General features: G+C 46.8%; 1 protein-coding gene across 1 annotated transcript in view; it reads left to right on the forward strand.

The window, feature by feature from the left end:
* Positions 1–20505, forward strand: part of NOS1 (nitric oxide synthase 1) — a 92764-nt gene that overhangs the window by 47366 nt on the left and 24893 nt on the right. The window contains exons 6-15 of the mRNA XM_081800950.1: positions 502–676; positions 4098–4199; positions 5690–5884; positions 6300–6385; positions 8604–8748; positions 10053–10157; positions 10722–10780; positions 11629–11730; positions 13446–13562; positions 17317–17491. Of these exons, the coding sequence (XP_081657076.1) occupies positions 502–676; positions 4098–4199; positions 5690–5884; positions 6300–6385; positions 8604–8748; positions 10053–10157; positions 10722–10780; positions 11629–11730; positions 13446–13562; positions 17317–17491 (1261 nt within the window). The remainder of the gene's footprint in view (positions 1–501; positions 677–4097; positions 4200–5689; positions 5885–6299; positions 6386–8603; positions 8749–10052; positions 10158–10721; positions 10781–11628; positions 11731–13445; positions 13563–17316; positions 17492–20505) is intronic.

Consider the following 20505-nt stretch of genomic DNA (forward strand, 5'->3'; position numbering starts at 1 on the left):
GTGCCCAGAGTCATCAAGCCACCTGACCCAACCTAAATTGAGCATCAGGGAGGGCTTCCCAGAGTAAGCAACATTTTAGCTGAGAATTAAAGGTTGGGTAAGAGCTGGACAGACCACAGAAGGAAGAGAGAAGCTCCCAGGAGGAAGGAACTGCCATGCAAAGTCCCTGAGGTAGGAAGGAGTTTGGCAAGACTCCGTTCCTCCTGGATTAACTTTCAGAGTGGGTTCGGGAGATCAATAGCAGCCCAGCGCAGTGGCTCCCAGGCTTGCGTGTTCCTCCACATCACCTGGGAGACACGTTAAAAATGCATATCATCGGACCCGGGCTGTGGAGTCTGCAATCCCACAGGTCTGAAGTGGGGCCCAGGGGTCAGGTGCCGACATAGCGAGTCCCAGGAGGCTGCTGGCCTTTCCACACCCCCAGACTCCAGCTGCCCCCCTCACCAGTCTGCCTGAGAGACTCCTGCCCCGTGGCGAGCTGGGCCGTGTCGCTCTCCGCAGGTTTGAGTGGTTCAAGGATCTGGGCCTGAAGTGGTACGGCCTCCCTGCTGTGTCCAACATGCTGCTGGAGATTGGCGGCCTGGAGTTCAGCGCCTGCCCCTTCAGCGGCTGGTACATGGGCACGGAGATCGGCGTCCGCGACTACTGTGACAACTCCCGATATAACATCCTGGAGGTAAGGTCCCTCCCTGGCTGTCGTGATGGGCAGACAGGAGGCAGAGGGGGCCGGCCCATCGGTCCTTCCCCACAGCCGAGCTTTGGGTCTTGGAAACTGGGAGAGGTTAGAACAGAGGCTGCACCGCTGGTGAAGGCCCCAGCCATCCCAGAGCATCCGCAGCGGGAACAGAGCATGTGCTACGGGCTAGGCACTGTGCCAACCACCGTGTATAGATGAGGTGCTCATTTCATCCCCAGCACAGCCTCTGGGTATGACAATCCCCGTTTCACAGATGAGGAAGCTGAGGCCTTTCAGAGGTTAAAGCGACAAGCTCAAGGTCACCCAGCTAGCGAGTGGCAGAGCGGGGATGTGAGCTCAGTCTGGCTTTCCGGTCCAAGTTCCTAACCACGCGGCTACACGGCCTCTTATTAGAATGGTTTGAAAATGACCCATGAACGGGCGCCTGGGTGGCTCAGTTGGTTAAGCGACTGCCTTCAGCTCAGGTCATGATCCTGGAGTCCCGGGATTGAGTCCCGCATCGGGCTACCTGCTTAGCAGGGAGTCTGCTTCTCCCTCTCCCGCTCCCCCCTCTTGTGCTCTTTCTCTCTCTCACTCTCTCAAATAAATAAATAAAATCTTTAAAAAAAAGAAAATGACCCATGAACTCGGAGGGTTTCTTGCCTCTTTCCTGAAAAACAAGGGAGGAGGGTTGGCAGCCGTTTGCCCACATATGCATTTCTCAGTGGAGGGTCTGATTCCCTCCTTGGCTGAGTCATCCTCATCTACTAAAGGCTGCTAGGGTGGAGTCTGGAGCTCAAATCTGGCAGATGCATCAGGATAGCTGTGGTCCTGCCAGCAACTGATTCCTAACAACTGTCTGTGTGGCGGGCTGTGTTTCAAAAGGAGGCATGAGAAACAGAGAAGTCAAGCACTGGACCTATGTCACACAGTAAATAAGGCAAGATTAGAACTCAGAATCGAGCATTAGGTTTCTGTTGTTAAAATCCATGGGTGTGGGGCACCTGGGTGGCTCAGTCGGTTAAGCATCTACCTTCGGCTCCGGTCATGATCCCAGGGTCCTGGGATTCAGCGCCGTGTCGGGTTCCCTGTTCAATGGGGAGCCTGCTTCTCCTTCTCCCTCTGCCCCTCCCCCTGCTTGTGTCTGATCTCTTTCTCTCTCTCTCAAATAAATAAGTCTTTAGAAATAATAATAATAAAATAAAATTCATGGGTGTTCACATGGATAGACCGTGAAGACGTTATGCTAAGTGAGGTAAGTCAGACAGAGAAAGACAAATGGTGTGTGATATCGCTTGTATGTGGAATGTAAAAAAACCAAACTCATAAAAAGAGAGTAGAATGCTGGTTACCAGGGGCTCGTGGGTGGGGGAGTTAGGGAGGAGATGTTTCAGGGTACAAACTTGCAGCGAAAAGATAAATAAGTTCTGGAAATCTAATGCAGAGAAGAGTAATTATAGTCAACAATACTGAATTATAAACTTCAAAGTTGCTAAGAGACTAGATCTTAATTGTTCCCACCACGGAAAAAGAAATAATAATTATGTGACATGATAGAGGTGTTAACTAACAGTGGTAATCATATTGCGATATATAAATGTGTCAAACCAAGGCCTTAAATTTGTATACCTAAACTCAGACAACGTTATATGCCCATGATGTCTCAATTTTTAAAAAATCCCATGGGTATTAGCTTGGAAACGGAAGCCAGGGGTCCTCAGCCTTGCCACACACTGGACTTACCTAGGGAACCTTATTATGCCTGCGTCCCACTCACCAGGATTTGGATATAATTGCTCAGGGATAGAGCCTCGATTCCAGCATTTTTCAAAGCTCCCCGGAAGATTCTACTGGGTTGCCACTGATCTCTGCAAACTTCTGGCAGGAGAGGAAAAGACATTTCAGGCCATTTCCGTAGATGTGGCTCAAGTCACATTTGGGGATTTTTTTTTTTAAATCATAGAGTCTTTTTTTTTTTTTTCCTGCAACCGCTTTCCATTCTTGTAACCAAAGTAATGGTGTAGAAGTAACAAGAGCAGCATGATGGCTATACACACTTTCCTCTCTCATAAAATAACTCAAGTTTTGTATGTATTTATGTAGAGCAGGAAATTTCTTTCTTTCTGTGAGATGTGTCACTGCCAAAGGACCACAGCAGAACCTAACACCCCAGCCTCAAAGAATGAATTAATATGAGATCTGCTTTCGTGATCTCTGCTTACATTTCGATTGCAGGGAGTCCTCCCCGAGTAGCTTAAATGAGATGCGCTCCTGCGCCAGCCCTCCCGGTCCAACCACTGTTCTGTATAAATGTTGACAGCTGGGCTGGGAAGCAGTTTACCCAAACCTGAGAAATTGTCGCCTCCTAGCCCCGTAATGAGACCTGGGCTCCCACAAGTGACTAGAATTGACAGAGGAAGGAAAAGCAAGGCTCTAATTAAGGAATTTGCTGTTGGGTCTTCCCCACTCCTGACCTCAGCCCCTGGTTCAGCTTGAACTGTAACATGTCAGGAGTTGGTTTGTTTCCAGTAGTTTTGTCAACACAGTTGGCTGGCTGGGGAGCTGCTCTCAGGTCTTGGATGTTATGCATCTGCCTGGGCTCCAGCTCCAAGGCCAAATGGCTCTATGGACCTTGCTGAGCCTCAGTTTCCTTATCTGTCAGATAGACGCAGGCAGGTGTCCCCCTGAGCTCAAAGTACCCATGGTCTGGATCCCAAGTATGGCTACTCTAGGTGTGGAGCAGGATCGGTGGAGAGCCTTTCCTTCTAGAAAGCAGATGATGCCACTTCCAGACCCACTCTTCTGCTTAAAACCCTCCAAAGACCCTCTCCATGATATTTGGAATGAAATCCTGACTCCTAGGCTTATCCCAAATCCTGCATGATCCAGTCCTGCCTCTTTCTCCCACCAACTCCCCTGGCTCACTGCCCCCCACCCCTCAAATACACTGGTCTTCTTTCTATATCTCAGATGGTGCAAGCCTGATCCCACCTCAGGGTCTTTGCACCTGCTGTTCTCTCTGCCTAGAACCTTCCCTCCGCAGACCTGCAGATATCTTGCTTCTTCTCATCATCTGGGTCTCACCTGATATGCCACTTCCACAGTCGGTCTTCCCTGACTATCCTGGCTCAATCCGGCCCCCCATCCCTCTTTATCTCCTTTCCTTGTCTTATTTTCTCCCTAGGAATTAGCACTTATCACAATATTAACTGTCTCTCTCCCCAACTAGAAGGTAAGCTTAAAAATAAAAGGGCCACCCAAGTCTCTCTGGTTTTCTGCTACCAGTGGATTCTCAATAGAAAAGTCTTTTGAGTGAGTTTGTCAGTCCGGCAATGAGTTGACTAATTAGTGAAGAAGTTAGCTAGCCCTGTCTCTCCAGAAGTGGCCTAGCCTGTGAGTCTGCGTTTCCTTCCTTTTTCAGGAAGTGGCCAAGAAGATGAACTTGGACATGAGGAAGACGTCCTCCCTGTGGAAGGACCAGGCGCTGGTGGAAATCAACATTGCTGTTCTCTACAGCTTCCAGGTAGCACGGCACACATCCTGGTTGTCGAGTCTCCAGGGGGAGCTATAAAACCTTCCAGAGGCTTGGAGCAGAAGGTCAAGAGACTTTGCTACTAGGGGGTATCTGTCCGCCAGCAGGGTCTACTTCCCAGCATACATGCCTTGATCTCCACTTTGGATCTTAGGTGGAGACCGTTTGAGGAAGAGATGAATAGATGAGGGAGGGGCATTGGGACTTGTTGCTTATGATTTATTAGAATTGGGACGGCAGGCATCCTCTGTGTCTTGCCACCTCTTGGGGGTTCAGACTATCACATAACAGACGCGAATACCCATCTTCATTATCAGAAGCATATCAGCCCACTCAATGCGTGGCTCTGTGGTAGGTGGTATTCCATTGGATGGCTGTAGAATTTATTATCTAAACCATGGTAATTTGAGAGCAAAAGGAAAACACTGCTAATAAGTATGCCAGGGTGGCAGGCATTAGCTGGTATTCTCCCGGGCAGAAGTCTATAGAAGACTATAGAATAGAGATTCCTCTGTAATAGAGACCAGCTCTATCCTCTGGGGGTTGAGAGTCTGGGAAGCTAGGCCCTCCTAGACATCCATGGAAGGCACATGCAGTAGAATGAATGGTTCAAGTCATGGATAGACATGAATACGGACCATGGGCTCCCATGTCAGGCGTAGGGAGAATGGACACATGGAGGAATATCCCAGGACAGAGACAGGTTGAGATGGAATGAGGGGGAAGGAAGTCCCCTCTTCTCTCTCAAGTGTGGAGGAGTGAGGTATTCGGGAGTCGTTGAGAAGGATGGAGCATAGTGTGGTGGACTGGAGGACTGGCATGAAGACCGGCGAGCCAGAGATAGGAGAGATGTGAGTGGGATGAGTGATTGAGGAAGGAAGATGCAGAAAGGGGCAAGGGTTTGTGGGCAGAGAGGGAAAGCACTGTTTAGACAAGATGTGAATCTGGACCAGCCGACCAGCACGGGCCCTGGGGGCTGGTTACCCAGATATGCAGTCCACCCACCTCTACAGCAATTTCTGTGTTTTAATTTAAAAAAAAACTCCTCCTGAGTACTTAAAAATTTTTATTTTAAGAGGATTTTATATCAGCACCATAAGTGGAGGGTCAGCATTAGTTGTCATAAATAGAAGGTAATTATAATATTAAATAAATTAATAAACAAATAAACACAGGGAAAACAATACAGAGTTGTTAAATTCTAGCTCAATGCTGCCTGAGGTTCCTCTCTCTGGTGAAAAAGAGGGGGAGAGGGAGGAAGGAGAGAGGAGAATTGGCAAGAGAGGCGTTGAAAATGGGTTAGCACCAAAAGGAGACTCTCCCCTGGGTATAATTGAGAGGGAAATGCAGAGAATCACTTTACACCACCTAACATCATCTCCGGGACCACCCTCTGGGAAACGCTGCTCGATGGGGAACAGAGTCCTGAAATACCCCAGTTTCTTTTCCTTCCTGACTCCCTGTCCCCTCTCCTCCCACAGAGTGACAAAGTGACCATCGTTGACCACCACTCTGCCACCGAGTCCTTCATTAAGCACATGGAGAATGAATACCGCTGCCGGGGGGGCTGCCCCGCAGATTGGGTGTGGATTGTGCCCCCCATGTCTGGCAGCATCACCCCGGTCTTCCACCAGGAGATGCTCAACTACCGGCTCACCCCCTCCTTCGAATACCAGGTCCTGCCCCTCCCTGTCTCTTTGGTGCTAAATCTTCAATATTTGGGATGCATGTTTTGCTTCAAGCATGTCTGAATTCAAACTTACTCTTGGGGCACTCAAGTGCTCCATAGCCGATGTGGCTGGCGGCTACCCTCTTGGCCAGCACAGCTCTAGCTCAAAGACTAATGGGGTCCCCCAGGAGAGTGTTTGAGAGGGATTAAGGGCTGAGTGGAAAGGTCTAGCAGGACAATGCAGGGAGACTGGACCAGCCACTCTGTGCAAGGACCCCTGTGGTCACCCCCAGCAGAATCAGTCCCTGCAAGGGCTGAGGGTTAGACAAAGCTGGGCAGCCACGAGCACCCAGGAAGTCCTGAGCATCCCCCAAGAGGAGCCAGACTTCCTCACTACAGTGACCATAGTCCTCTCTTCCCAGCCTGAGCCTTGGAACACCCACGTCTGGAAGGGTACCAATGGGACCCCCACAAAGCGGCGAGCCATCGGCTTCAAGAAGCTGGCAGAGTAAGTCTCCTGAAGTCGGTGGGGGATAGAAGTGCCTCCAAGCTCAGAGAGCCCCAGGCAGAGGAGGCTGGGAAGATGCTTGTGCCTCTGACCCCTCATGTGTTGCGATGTGACTTCTCCATCTTCTCTGACCCCCTCCTGCCTTCTTTGCCTCGGGGTCTGAGATGTGGAGGTTGCTTCAGCTTTTTTCTTTCCCAACCTCACGTTCCTCACCTTGGTGTCCTAAATTCTTGTCTTGGAGGCAATGGCATGTTGGTAAACCAGCTCTCCTAAAAATAATAACAATGGTACTGTTGATAATAACAGATTTGTAACATTTGCCGATTTCCGTGGTATAAATACTCCCGCTGTGGCCAATTTCAAGCTACTTACAGGAAGTCACTGAACCCAGAGGTGGGAGGAACTGGGACGAGCCAACTCAAGAGGGCTCTCACCCAGGGCTGAATTCTAACAACACTCATTCATTCATTCATTTGGCCAACAAATGAATACTGAGGGCCTACCTTGTGCCAGGCACTGTGCTAGGCTCCAGTGATGCCTGATGAGCCAGATCAGTGTTGTTCCTGTCAAAGCTCACAGCCATTCATTTTCCAAGAATCACCCAAATACAGTAAACATTGCAAGTGCCTGACCGAGTTTGGGAGGTCAGAGAGGGCTTCCTTCAGAAGATGACAATTGGGCTAAAGAATGAGATGAATAGACTTAACTGAGCAAAGGAGGGAGGGAAAGAGGTTATGGGCCAAGCCACTGAAGAGTAATGATTCTTGAAGAATGTGTGGCCAACCAAGGGACCCGCTGACGAGTCAGGTGGGGCTGACCGAGATGATCTAATGGAGATAACCTTTTGGCAGAGGAGCTGGGTGTGCACTGAGCGTCTCTTCCATCCGCACCCTCCGGTCCAGAACTCTCTGGGTACAATCCCTAGAGGGACAACAGATGCCATCCATGCCACAAACCCCAGAAGCCAGGCACTGGTGGGTCCTGCAGGGACTCCAAACCTAGGTCCTTGTTCCATTAACATGGCTCATGCCACCTCTCTCCTTCCACCTAACCCCCTCTTCCAGCCACACAAGAACACATCAGCAACCATCCTTTCCCTAAAAAGAGAATCACAGATATTCTCGGGGAGGGCAGCCTTGGGCTTCAGTTCAGTTCAACTGTTTCGGGGAGAAAAGGGAAGAAGAAATCTAAAACATTAATTGCACTATTAAGTGTGGGGTGGAAACAATGGTAGTTAATTATAGATGCTTTTTTATGCTCCAATCACTCAAAGGGAATCCTCCAGACACCTTTTATTCTTTTCTGTTTCTCCCCCTGAGCTCCGAGTGCTCCTGCAGCGTGGGTGGTTTCCCTGATTCTCAAAAATGAATTTACCACCAATAATCCCCAGGTGGGAGTAATTAGCAATTTGTCTTCTCTGAGGTCCCTCGTTAGACCAGGGATGCTGGCTCAGAAAGTGAGCCCAGGCATTCCTGGGCCTCTGCCTGTCTTCCACCGCCACGCCCTCATCAACAGGAAGGAAGGAACCCTGGTTCTGAATTTTCCGTTTAGCTGGAAAGAGCCTAGACTTGATATTTAAACTCTCCAGGGATTCGGAGAGAACAGCATCTTTAAAATTCATTCCCTCTTTTGATGGATATTTATTTAGTGCCTATTAGCTATCAGGCTCTGTGCAATACCCTAAAGATGAAGCCTGATTTAGTCCTTCCTTCGTGGATTTATGAACCTCTAAGATTCCTTCTAACTCAATACCTGGTGATTTGTTAATGATATTCTCTCTCACACACACACACACATACACACTAGAACGTAAGCTCCATGACAGCTAATTGTCTATGTTCTTCAGCTCCTGTAACCATACCTGGCACATGATTCAGCACTCAACAAACGTTTGGTGAATGAATGAATGAATGATCATCTTTGGGGGCCATGCTTGGCAAACCAAGGTTCTCAAGACTGGGATTGGTCAACCAAGCAACAAACTAACAAAACTAACCAACCATGTTAGCTCATGACTAGTTGCTCTGGAGGGATTTAATAAAGGGGTCAATATGGTGCTAAATTCAGGCTTTTAGTGTCCCTGAAACCATCAGAGATCAAGAGAGTAAGTTCTCTCCCACTACATTTCAAGGATCATGGTTCTTGCCCAAAAGCCCCAGTCTGGCATCTTCCCTCCTTTCTACATTTCCCATTTTCCTCTCCATCCTCTTCTCCCCAGAGCTGTCAAGTTCTCGGCCAAGCTCATGGGGCAGGCAATGGCCAAGAGGGTCAAGGCAACCATCCTTTATGCCACAGAGACAGGCAAGTCGCAGGCCTATGCTAAAACCTTGTGCGAGATCTTCAAACACGCCTTCGATGCCAAGGTGGGTATGGGGCAGTGCCAGATCCCTGCTTCTTCATGGTAAATATACAGTTGGGAAGGGGAGAGAGGGAAGTCAACAGAGAAGAACCTTTGAGAATGGATGGAAGCACACCCCAAGGTGCCCATCGGCATGCATATGCATATTCATATAAATTGCAGAGGACTTTGATGCCCCTCTTCCCATGACCTTCCAGGAGAGTCCAGGAATCACAAAATGAAACCCCATCTCAGAGCCAGATCTTAAAGGGTTTTTGAGAAAACATTCTGGGGTCAGTTTGGGAAGCCCTGCATTAAATATAGTTCAATATCAGAGCCTTCAACTTGCAAGTCCATACAGTTGAACAATATGGGAGTCAGGGGTGCTGAAAATCTGCATATATCTTTTGACTCCTCCAAACTTAACTACTAATAGCCTATTGTTGACCAGAAGCCTTACTGATAACACGAACAGTTGATTAACACATATTTTGTATGTTGTATGTATTATATACTGTATTCAAGCAGTAAAGGAAGCTAGAGAAAGGAAAATGTTAAGAAAACCAGAAGGAAGAGAAAATGCATGGACAGTACTATACTCTATTTATTGGGGAAAAATCCACGAATAAGTGGACCCACGCAGTTCAAAGCCATGTTGTTCAAGGTCCACTGTATTCTAATCTCCAAATGAGAAGGGGTTGGAATATAAGCATGTTTGTTCATGGCTCACTTATTTTCAAGGAGCCTCTCAGGAGACTGGGCTTCCCCAGAACCTACTTGGAGAAATGTTGTTCAAGAGATGCAAAGATATGGGACAATAATCTTCTTTATGACAAGGGTCTCAGACTTAGTTGGCCCAGGTCCCATGCTGGTGGAGGGAGGATTAGCAAGGAGGCTGAGCAGACCTGGTCAGAGGAGCTGGATGTGCACTGGCCATTCCCAGCCTAAATGTGGTCAAGAAGATTCCAAGATCAGTTGGTTATTAAGCCCAAGGATCTCCATCAAGATCCGTCTCTATTAGCGGGCCAACCCCTTTCACCATCGCCCCCAGGTTCTTTATGGTCCTTCAGGCCACTGTGACCATAGAAAGGTCCCACACTGCCAAAAACTTTTAGTTCTACCCACTTGAGCCCACTGAAATAGTAACACTCAGAACTTTTGGTTCTCCTTCCAAAGGAGATGGCTCAAGATGACTCATGTTTTTCCTCTGTCTCTCTTCTTCTCCTTCCCCCATCACTTTTTTGTTCTCTCTTAACTCTTCTCCTTGTCACCTTCTCCCTTCCTCTCCCTCTCCCCCCACCCGCCGTTCCTTCACCCTCGCCCACCTAGGTGATGTCCATGGAAGAATATGACATTGTACATCTGGAACATGAAACTCTGGTCCTGGTGGTTACCAGCACTTTTGGCAATGGAGACCCCCCTGAGAATGGGGAGGTAAGATGAGCTTTCACCTGTTCTAGCATGTTCTCCACTGGGGGGAAGAAGGAGCGATAGCAGTTACACCTGCCAGTCAGCAGCAAATCCTCCCAGAGTGTCAAAAGCCCGTGACTTCGATTTGGATCCAAGTTCCACAAAGACTGGACAATTCCAAGACCTCAGGGTCTTCGTGTCTGCTGATTAGCCAATCCTTGGTGAAAATGCTGTTGCCCGAGTGAGCTCCTGCTTTGGGATGGATGCTCCCATCAGGACCTTGGCATCCCCTGCTCCAGATGAGAGAAGTGGGGACAATATTTTTATAAAGAGAAAGCCACAGTGGGGATTTGTGGGCTGGGGGTGGCAGGACCACACCTGTAGTCGCTTAATCAGGGGGTCCTTCCACACGCACCTGCAGCTCAAGCGCTGCTGCCCACCCCGAACCCCTGACCATGTCTAGCATCCTGACCCCCAGAGGCGTCAGGCTCCACTTGTGCCAGCCAGGACCCCAGACGCTCAGTGCCCGACCCTGTTCTGGTTCCTAAATCTCTGCTTCACATATCACTCATCTCTTTTGGCTTCCAGAAATTCAGCTGTGCTTTGATGGAAATGAGGCACCCCAACTCTATGCACGAAGAAAGGAAGTAAGTGAATGTCCAGGGTCACATTACACACTTGGGGAGTAACTGAAAATTGTCTTTTGGCATCTGGGGTTCACATTCGAGTGCTGGCTGGTTTTTGTGACCTAAGGTCCACTTGTGAGCAATGTTAACTGGTAGATATCTGGGGTCCACTGGGGCTGATGTTTTGGCTCCTCGGGTGACTTCACTGCCCTGTGCCTCAGTTTCTTTTTCCATCAAATAGGGCTGGTTATACCTGCCTTAACTTCTTAACTTGTAAGAACCAAGGGAGAAAATAGATGTAAGCATCTTGTGAAAACTCAGGAGCCCCTAAGTGTAAACACCAGTTCTTATTATCTCTCCTTTTTGGAAACCTACATTCGAAATCAGTGAAAATGAACTTCTTTCCCTAGAACCGTTCCATCGGACGCTCATGGTGGAATTCTAGCTAATATAGAGGTTGAGTTCAGAAGATAAAATACCTTATAAAGCAAAAAAAAAAAAAAATTGCCTGTAGCCAAAAGATGTTCATGGTGAAATTGCGTCCCAATGCGGGGTTGGGTTCTAAAGATATTTCGTAAGGTGACCTGTAATCATGAGTACCCTTGCAAAGCTCATAAGTCTCACATAAAGCAGAGAACATAGGGCGTGTGCATGCTGAGCTGTCTTTTGGGGAGACTGACACTTCTCCTTAGCAAAGCACCTGTTGCCCTGCTCACATACGTTCCATATCCAAGGGGTAGCTGCGTCCCTCCTGCCCAGCTATCTTTGTCCTCGCTCTCCCTGCCCCTCTCCTTCCCAGGTGACCACCACAGGCTCCCCCTCACCTCTCCTTCAGGGAGAGAGAGGGCACCATCCGTTCTCCCCTCTAGGTACCCGGAACGCTTGCGTTTCTTTCCCCGTAAAGGGCCTCCCCTCCCCCAAGGTGACCCAGGAGTCCGCGGTCTGGCTGCAGCCCGTGACAGCCAGCAGAGGTAGAGTGTGTGTGAGTGTGTGCATGTGCATGCGTGCCCATCTGTGTGCACACGTGTTCATGCACGTGTGTGCACATATATATGCCCCGTGTTCATGGACGCATGCGGGTGTGTGTGCCCGGTGCGCAAGCATCCAAGGCCACATCTGGGTCTCAAGGAGACCTGAGTCCTAACCCAGGCTGTACCGCTAACTCACCAAGCAACCTTGAGCAAGGCATTTGACCTCTCTGGACCTCAGTCTTTCTCATCTGCCAAATGGGGAGAAACCGTCTCTGCCCCAACCACCCCTGGGAGTTGTTGAGAGGATCAAAGGATAAAAACAAAGAGGAAAGCATTTGGAAAAGCCTCAAACCTCATACAAATACATGTGCTGTTATTTTTAACCCACAAGCATTAACCATCCCTCCCACACTAACAACACAGCCGCCCCCTGATATGTTGCATGACTTATTTGCAGAAATGACTCAATGTGAGACTATTTTGGGGCAGAAAATACACTTACATATATTTAGAACTTTTCCTGATGCTGGAACGAAAACTTTGAAGAACGTCCAGCTCAGAAGCCCTGCCTGCCAGAATGAGCAATGCCTTTTTTTGTCTTTTGCACTCAGATTTGTCTGTTGAGTCGTTTGTTTTGGTTTGGGTGTTGGTCTTTTGTTTGTGGGGAGTTGTTTTGTTTTGCTTTCTGGTCTTGGGATTTTGTTTTGCTTTATGTTTTGTTTTTTTGCTTTGCCTGAGAATAATACTTCCCACTTTTGGAGGAGAACAGGGAAACTGGATCTTTCTTTGAAGTCTCAAGGCTCCCGAGCCTCTCGTGCTGAGGTTTCCGTCCCAGTGACATCTTCCTTCCCCTTCAAAAGAGTTTAATAAGAAATTCAATCTCTTTTCGTGCCACATCTCAGTGCTGAACATTTTCCACTATTTCCTTGAAATGGGAAATGTGACAGCTCCTTGAAATGTGCAAGGTCCATAACCTGATGGAGAGAGTATTGAATGGGAGTTGTCCGGCACAATCCAATAAAACTTTCTAGGGTGGTGTAAACGTTCTATAGCTCTGCTATCCAGTATGGCAGCCACTAGACCCATGCGGCTCCTGAGCACTTGACACATGGCTAGTGCAAGTGAGGAACAGAATTTTTAACTGTATTTCTTTCAAATCCATTTAACTTTACATTTCAGTAGATACACAGAGCTACCATAGCGGACAGCAAAGTTAGTTCCTGGCTATTCAGAGTGAGGTCTGGGGACCGGCAGAATTGGCACCTCTTGGGTACTTCTTAGAAATGCAGAACCTCAGACCCTGCCTGGAACTGCTGAATCGGAATCTGCACTCTTTAACAGCATCCCAGGATGATTCATGTGCTCTTTACAATTTGGGAAGCAAGGAAGTGTGGTCTAATGGTTAGGGGATGGTCTGTTCTATTCGTGACTTTTTGCCCACTAAATCATTTTGACCATCTTGCTCTCAAGATTCCTGAGTCGAGTGAGGTCAGAAACATTTTAAATACAAGTGGTGTCATGTGCAGATGGCTAGCTATCATCATGGTGGATGAAGATAAGTTGATCCATTCTGGAAGAGTCAATAGAAGCCTTATGGTCTCAACATGCAAGAGAAAGTCCTAGAAACGGGACTGGTCATTTGAAGATCCTTTGGGGTATTGAGCTCAAGAGGGGGTTCCAAGCCAGAGCTCACAGGCTCTCTTCTGTTTTGGCAGGAGCTACAAGGTCCGATTCAATAGCGTTTCCTCATATTCTGACTCCCATAAATCATCGGGCGATGGGCCAGACCTCAGAGACAACTTTGAGAGTGCCGGACCCCTGGCAAACGTGAGGTGAGCAGGGGCTGAGGGCATCAGGGAAGACATCTTGGTGAACTGGATTCAGTTGCAAAGTGGGCTCTTTGTTAGGGGGTCTCCCTTCTATTCCCATCCATCTCATGAATAACCAGCTGCACTGTCATTGTCTGGAGACTCCCTCCTCCCTGTTAAAGCACACTAGCTGGGCTGTCCTGTGACCTCTTCCTAAACACACTCTCAGAGCTCCATCGCCCAAATCTCACCCCATCTTCAGCATATCATGTGTGCTGAAGGAAGTTAATCCCTAGAAATTACTCAATGAACTACCCTTCCCGGTGAAATGTTTTACACCTTATAGAAGCTTCTGGAGACACCCTGCTCTCAACCCTGGATGCTCATGCCCCAGTGGCTCTCAACCCTGGATGCACATCAAAATCATCTGGAGATGTTTGCAATATACCAATAACCAAGCCCCATTTCCAGAGATTCTGATGTAATTGGTCTAGAATTAGGCCCAAGTATTGCCTTTTATTTTCTTAATTTCCTCAAGTGACTCTAATGTATAGTCAGATTCAGAAAATATTGGCCCAATCCCATGTTTACCAAAGCACAGTGGTCACATACCAAGGGTCATTTTAGGTAGAACATGGACAGATATTTTATATTTCAACAGTTGTGAATTCAGTTTAGTGAGCACTTAGAAAGAAAGAAAACTGGATGTCGCATCCTTGGTTTTGCCGATGTTAGTCAACACAAGGCTAATGTAAGCCGAGTATCCGGGCCTGGCCACAAATCTTCCTGACCCTTGCCAACCGAACCTTCTCGTACCTGCTCACAGCAATGCTTGGTAGCTGATTCACATCACAGGGGTCCTAGATATTGAAGTTTTATGTCCAGGGGTGCCCTTTTTAATAGACTTTATTTTTTTAGAGCAGCTTTAGGTTCCCAGCAAAACTGAGACGAAGATACAGAGATTTCCCTTATACTCCCTTCCCAGCCCCCAACAAAAACAGCCTCCCCCACCACCACCATCTCCATCCAGAATGGTACATTTGTACAGTGGATGAACCTACACTGACACATCATTATCACACAAAGTGCATAATTTATATTAGGGTTCACCCTTAGTGTTATTCATTCTGTGGGGTTTGACATCAGTGCATTGTTTTAGCTTGACATTGAACATCAGTTTTATACTTTGAGAGCCAGACCCATTTTTTCTGTATTAAATCTATCATGGCTTAGGGCAGACATTGGCAGGCTACAGCTTGCAGGTGCATTCAGCCCAGCCGCTCTGTACTCTTGCACAACCCGTGAGCTGGGAATGGGTTTTATAGTTTTATATTTGCAATTCACTTGATGATAGGAGACATTACCGTTGAATCCCAATTCAGCAAAACGCTATCCCCCCACAAAAAAAAAAGGAATTCTAGCCTCATAAGTAGACATAGTACTAAAACGTTATCCTCAATAACTGTAATAATAATTTTTAAAAATTTTTATTTTGTCAACAAAAATGTGCAGGAATTTGTTTTCTGTCTGTTATGTAAGTGTGTACATAATAGCTTCGATTTTGCTTCTTGGCCTAGAAACGTAAAAATATTTACTCTCTAGCCCCACGTATAAGAAGTTTGCCAGTTCCTGGTTTGGAGGCTTACAACAGGAAGTTTGAAATCATGAGGTGAAGATCGTGGTGGAAACGTGAGTCTAGGAAGTAACTGGGCTGCAGGCCTTCAGGTGTACCAGAAAAGATACTAATGAATGAATCACCTGAGCCATCTGTTAGTGAAAACAAGTGGGTTAGATAAGCTAGCGAGTACAAATTAAAAGCAAGTTAAACAGTAGTAATAAGGAAACAATAGTATCAATGGAAGTCATGTACCGCAGATGCCGTGAACATAAATATTGCATGTTTGAGGAACAACGCTGTAACCACAAGTCATGACTGGTGCTTGGAATTTCAGATCTCCATTGGGCTGAAGCTAAGGGGCAGGGCTTGGGGCAAAAGTGCTCCTTCCCAGCCCCCTCCAACCAGTCCACTCCTGGTTACCACCTCTCCTACCTGTCACACCACTGCCCTTGGAGGAAAAGGAGAGGAATCCAGCTCTAGGAAGAGCACGGGTGAAGGAGCGATGGGGGGAAATACTGCCTAATCCCACATACTTTCCTTGGAAAGACTCTACAAGCCCAGAGGAAAGGACGGGAAAGGAGAAGAGGCTCAGTGAGAAAGCATGTGTGTAGGTGTCCAAGGACAGATGTTAACCTCAGCTAACCCTCACTTGATCTTATGAGATGCCTGGACCCATCTCAAGTGCATTCTCCAATGACAGAGAGAGTGGGAGTCCCTTCCCAGCTCTCCCTCCACCTTCCGCGCATCCCCCATCTCAAGCTTTGGCCAACTTGACCCCTTCATCCTAAACAAAGAGATTCAGATGCAGAACCAGAGCCAGCGTGGAATAGCTTATCCAGCTCCATGCCTGGGTTTGTCTGAGATGACAGTCTATAGCAGAAAACTCTGACCTAGGAAAGTGGGGTGCGGTGTTCCTGTCCCACTTACCAACCTGTCGCTCCGGTCCCAGTGAGGTTGAGACCCACAGCCAGGACCGAGCCCTGAAAGTGTGACATAAAGTGTCTCTAGGACAGTGAACTAGCAAGAGTGGCCATCTGAGACACAGTCCTTCCCTTCTCGTACTCAATCAAGGCAGCCCACCTTAACAGAGAGGAAAATCTCATTAACTTGACCCCCACTGATTCAAACGCCCATGTTTTTTTGGTGGTATCTAGGCAAAGAGGGTTTGCAAAGCAAATTAATTTCGTAGACATCGCAAGGGGTGGAGTCAGCATATTTACAAATCTTTCATCCCCTTTTAGAAGAACCTGTTTACCCGCCAACATTTGATGTGGGTTTTGTTTTAAGTTTTTGTTTTTAATTCCAGTTAACATACAGTGAACATTTGATGTATTAATGACAAGTTCTTCTGGTCTCCTTGTTAATATAGGTCCCCGAGGACAGCTGTGTTATGATTTTCATTATCTTTATACTTAAAACTCATCTGGTTGTGTCAGTGATAGAATTCAAGTCTTCCAAAAAAAGTAGACTAATTTCTCTGGCTTAGAAAGGGACACACAAGAAACAAGCCAATGGTTCTGGGTCATCGCTATCCCTAACTCATCCCAGGACCACTGGGAATTTTCTCCTGAGGATGGTCACACCTAACAGAGACCAGAAGGAAAGGAGAAGAGGGCTCCCAGATTTTAAAATGGCTTTCCCCAGGTGGGCTCAGGGCTGTCTGACCACCATGGGCTAAACACGGTCCTTCTAGAGATAACCAGATGTCTAGGTCTGCTCAGGCCGCCATAACAAAATACCAGAGTGGGTGGCTTCAACAACAGATATTTATTTTCTCACAGTTCTAGAGGCTGCAAGTCCAAGATCAAAGTGCCAGTAGGATTGGTTCCTGGTGAGGCCTCTCTTCCTGGCTTGCAGATAGATGGCCGCCTTCTTGCTGTGCCCTCACATAGCCTCTCCTCTCTGCACCGTCAGAGTGAGAAAGTGATGTCGGTGTCTTCCTCTTTTTCTAAGAACATAAATTCAAATGGACTAGGGCCCAATCTTATGACACCATTTAAGCTGTTACCACCTTAAAGGTGCCATCTCCAAATACAGCCACGTTGGGGGTTAGGATTTCAGCATATGAATTTGGTGTGGGGAACATAGAATCCATAATACCAGACACCTCCTCATGCCCCACAGTCCTCTAGCATGGACCTTTTGTTGTCTCCTTGGCAGGTTCTCTGTCTTTGGCCTTGGCTCCCGGGCTTACCCTCATTTCTGCGCCTTTGGACATGCTGTGGACACCCTCTTGGAGGAGCTGGGAGGAGAGAGGATCCTGAAGATGAGGGAAGGGGATGAGCTCTGTGGGCAAGAAGAGGCTTTCAGGACCTGGGCCAAGAAGGTCTTTAAGGTAACCACCGGCCCAGATCTCAGAGACCTAAGGGGAGAAGTCACGCCCCCCAAGATCTCCAAAGACAGAGTACCTACACCATCAGAAATAGAACAAACTTGAGAGAACCCCCGGTATTTCCCCCATGTATCCAGCCAGGATACAGCTTTCAACAGCTCAGATGAGTTTGGGTGGTCTTAAAACACACATTCTCCACCCAGAACCTAACCCCCTGCATTATGGATAGGGAGTTGTCTATAAAAAAAAAATTGTAGTCTTGGGATTTCAGAGCTGGGAGAAATTCGTCCCTCCCTCACATTTAGTAGACAAGTAGACCAAAAACATAAAGTTGGTTAGCCACACCAGGGGTCCGTGCCTCGCCCTGGAACTCAGGTCTCCAATTTGTCCACTTGGACAAGCTTCTCCCTCTTGTGCTAGATCTTCACTGACCAATACAGAAGCCGCTAGCCCCATGTGCTATTTAAATGCCAGTGTAAATGAGCTCACATTCAACAGGATGAATGAATAAGGGAATATGGTATATCTAGATAATGGAATATGATTCAGTCCTGAAAAGAATGAAACACTGATACCTGCTATACCATGGATGAGCCTTGCAAACCTGCAGAGTGAAAGAGGCCAGGCACAAAACGTCTATGCTTCCATTTATAGGAAATGTCCAGGACAGGCGAATCCATACAGAGATTAGATTCGTGGTTGCCCGGGGCCTGGAGGAGTGGAAAATGGGAATGCTGGCTAATGGGTACAAGGCTTCTTCTGAGAGGATGAGAATGTTCCAGAACTGGTTAGCAGTGGTGGTTGCACAACTCTCTCAACACACTAAAAGCCATGGAACTGTACATTTTAAAATGATGAATTTTATGTTGCATGAAAAATATCTGTGTATATATACATAGAAATAATTAAATGTTTAATTATAATATAGAATATTGTATATTATAATGACAGAAGTATTATATATCACATAATTGCATAAATATATTTATCTTACATAAAATAATTACATGTACGTTTTATATACCATCATGGATGTATAAAATTTTAATCATTTTTAATTAGATTTTTAATTCTATTTAGTAGCTATATTAAATAGATTCTATTTAAAGATCTCATTCCTTGGCTGCATATTTCATGTACTCAGTAGCCACAAGAAGCTAGTGGTCACCCCAGGAGACAGCACAGAACATTCCCATTATGATAGAACATCCCATTGGACGGCACGATTCTAGACATAATGTCACAGGAGAATAATGAATAATGGCCTTCTGTCTGCATGTGGGACATGATTCGATTGGCCATCCTGGGAATAACAAGAAGCCGTGAATGCTGACCCCCCACCTTCACCTCCTCCTTCCTCCACCCCAGAATGCATTCTCTCGAGCAGCTACAGGAGAAAGGACAATATACAACCTCCTGCTACTCAGTTGGCACTTTCCATCCTGCATGGCAATGCACATAGGCAGAAAAAGGGGAAACTGAGGCCCCTGGGCTATCTGGATATCTGTGGGGGGAGGCTGTGTCTACAAGACTGTTTCTTGCATTTCTTCCTAGACAAGGAAAATTGTGATAACTTGGCTTTTGTTCCCTTGAGATCACTATGGTTCTTGACTTCAATCAGCCCACTTTGATTGAGCACCCCAGAAGCAGGGCCTGTTACAAACCACTGTATCCTTTAGCTATCACCAACCCCTCCAGTCCTCCCACCAACTTCCCAGTCCTGGCAACCACTGACTGACTCTCTGTCTCCGTAGATTTGCCTCTTCTGGACATTTCATATGAATGAAATCATATAGTATGTGGTCTTTTGAAACTGGCTCATTTCACATCTTTTTAAGGTTCATCCACATTGTAGTATATATCAGTACTTCATTGCTTTTTATGGCCAAATAATATTCTGTTGCATGTGTATATCATATTCTGTTTATCCATTCATCAGTTGATGGATGTTTAGATTGTCTGAAAATCAACACAAGCCCAAAAAATGGGTAAAGCTACCCTTAAAAACCTCTTGAATTGGGGTACCTGGGGCAGCCTGGGAAGGAAAGAAGCATCTGACTCTTAGTTTGGGCTCAGGTCATGATCTCAGGGTCATGGGATTGAGCCCCACATCAGGCTCTGTGCTCAGCACAGAGTCTGCTTAAGATTCTCTCTCTCTCCCTCTCCCTCTGCCCCTCCCCCCCTTGCTCACATGCTCACTCTCTCTTAAAAAACAAAACAAAAAAAAACACTCTTGAATTATCCATGGCTTTTATCCCAAAAACCTGAATTCCAAATGGTAATTCTTAGGATTACTAAAGTCAGAGAACTTAGGAACTTGGCAAAAAAGAAAGAAAGAAAGAAAAGAAAAATTCATAGCAGGTGTTCAAACATTCAATATGTTCTGCTTTTAATGTAATTGTTTAAATCTTTAGAGGAAGAGAGATAGGAAGTTCTAAAGTGTTTATTTTCTTTTTTTAAAATTTTCTTTTTTTAAGATTTTTATTTATTTATTTGAGAGTGCATGCGTGAGAGAGAGAGCACAAGCGGAGGGAGGGCCAGAGGGAGAGAGAGAAGCAGACTCCCCACTGACCAGGGAACCTGACACATGGCTCAACCCCAGGACCCTGAGATCATGACCTGAGCCAAAGGCAGACGCTTAACCGACTGAGCCACCCAGGCGCCCCTAAGGTGTTTATTTTCTTGCTTAATGTTAGGCCTCTACAAATAGTGGTTTTAGGAATAAATGACATAAAAGTTACATACTAAATAGAGGTTAAATCCTAAAGTCATTAATTAGTAAATCTGATATATCCAGCACATCAAAGGCATTCAAAAAGTATAGGATGGATTAGTGGATGAGTGGCTGGCAGGTAGGTGGTAGGATGGATAGATGGGTGGATGGGTGGGTGAATGGAAGGAAGGAAGGAAACAAAGAAAGGTTTAGATGGAGGGATGGAAGGATGGATGACAGATGGAAGGAAGGAGGGGGAAGGAAGGAAGGGAGGGAGGGAGGGAGGAAAGGAAGGAAGGGTGGG

This window comes from Leptonychotes weddellii, chromosome 13, assembly GCF_054177405.1.
Source record: "Leptonychotes weddellii isolate Sample4059 chromosome 13, ASM5417740v2, whole genome shotgun sequence".
Classification (NCBI taxonomy): Eukaryota; Metazoa; Chordata; class Mammalia; order Carnivora; family Phocidae; genus Leptonychotes; species Leptonychotes weddellii.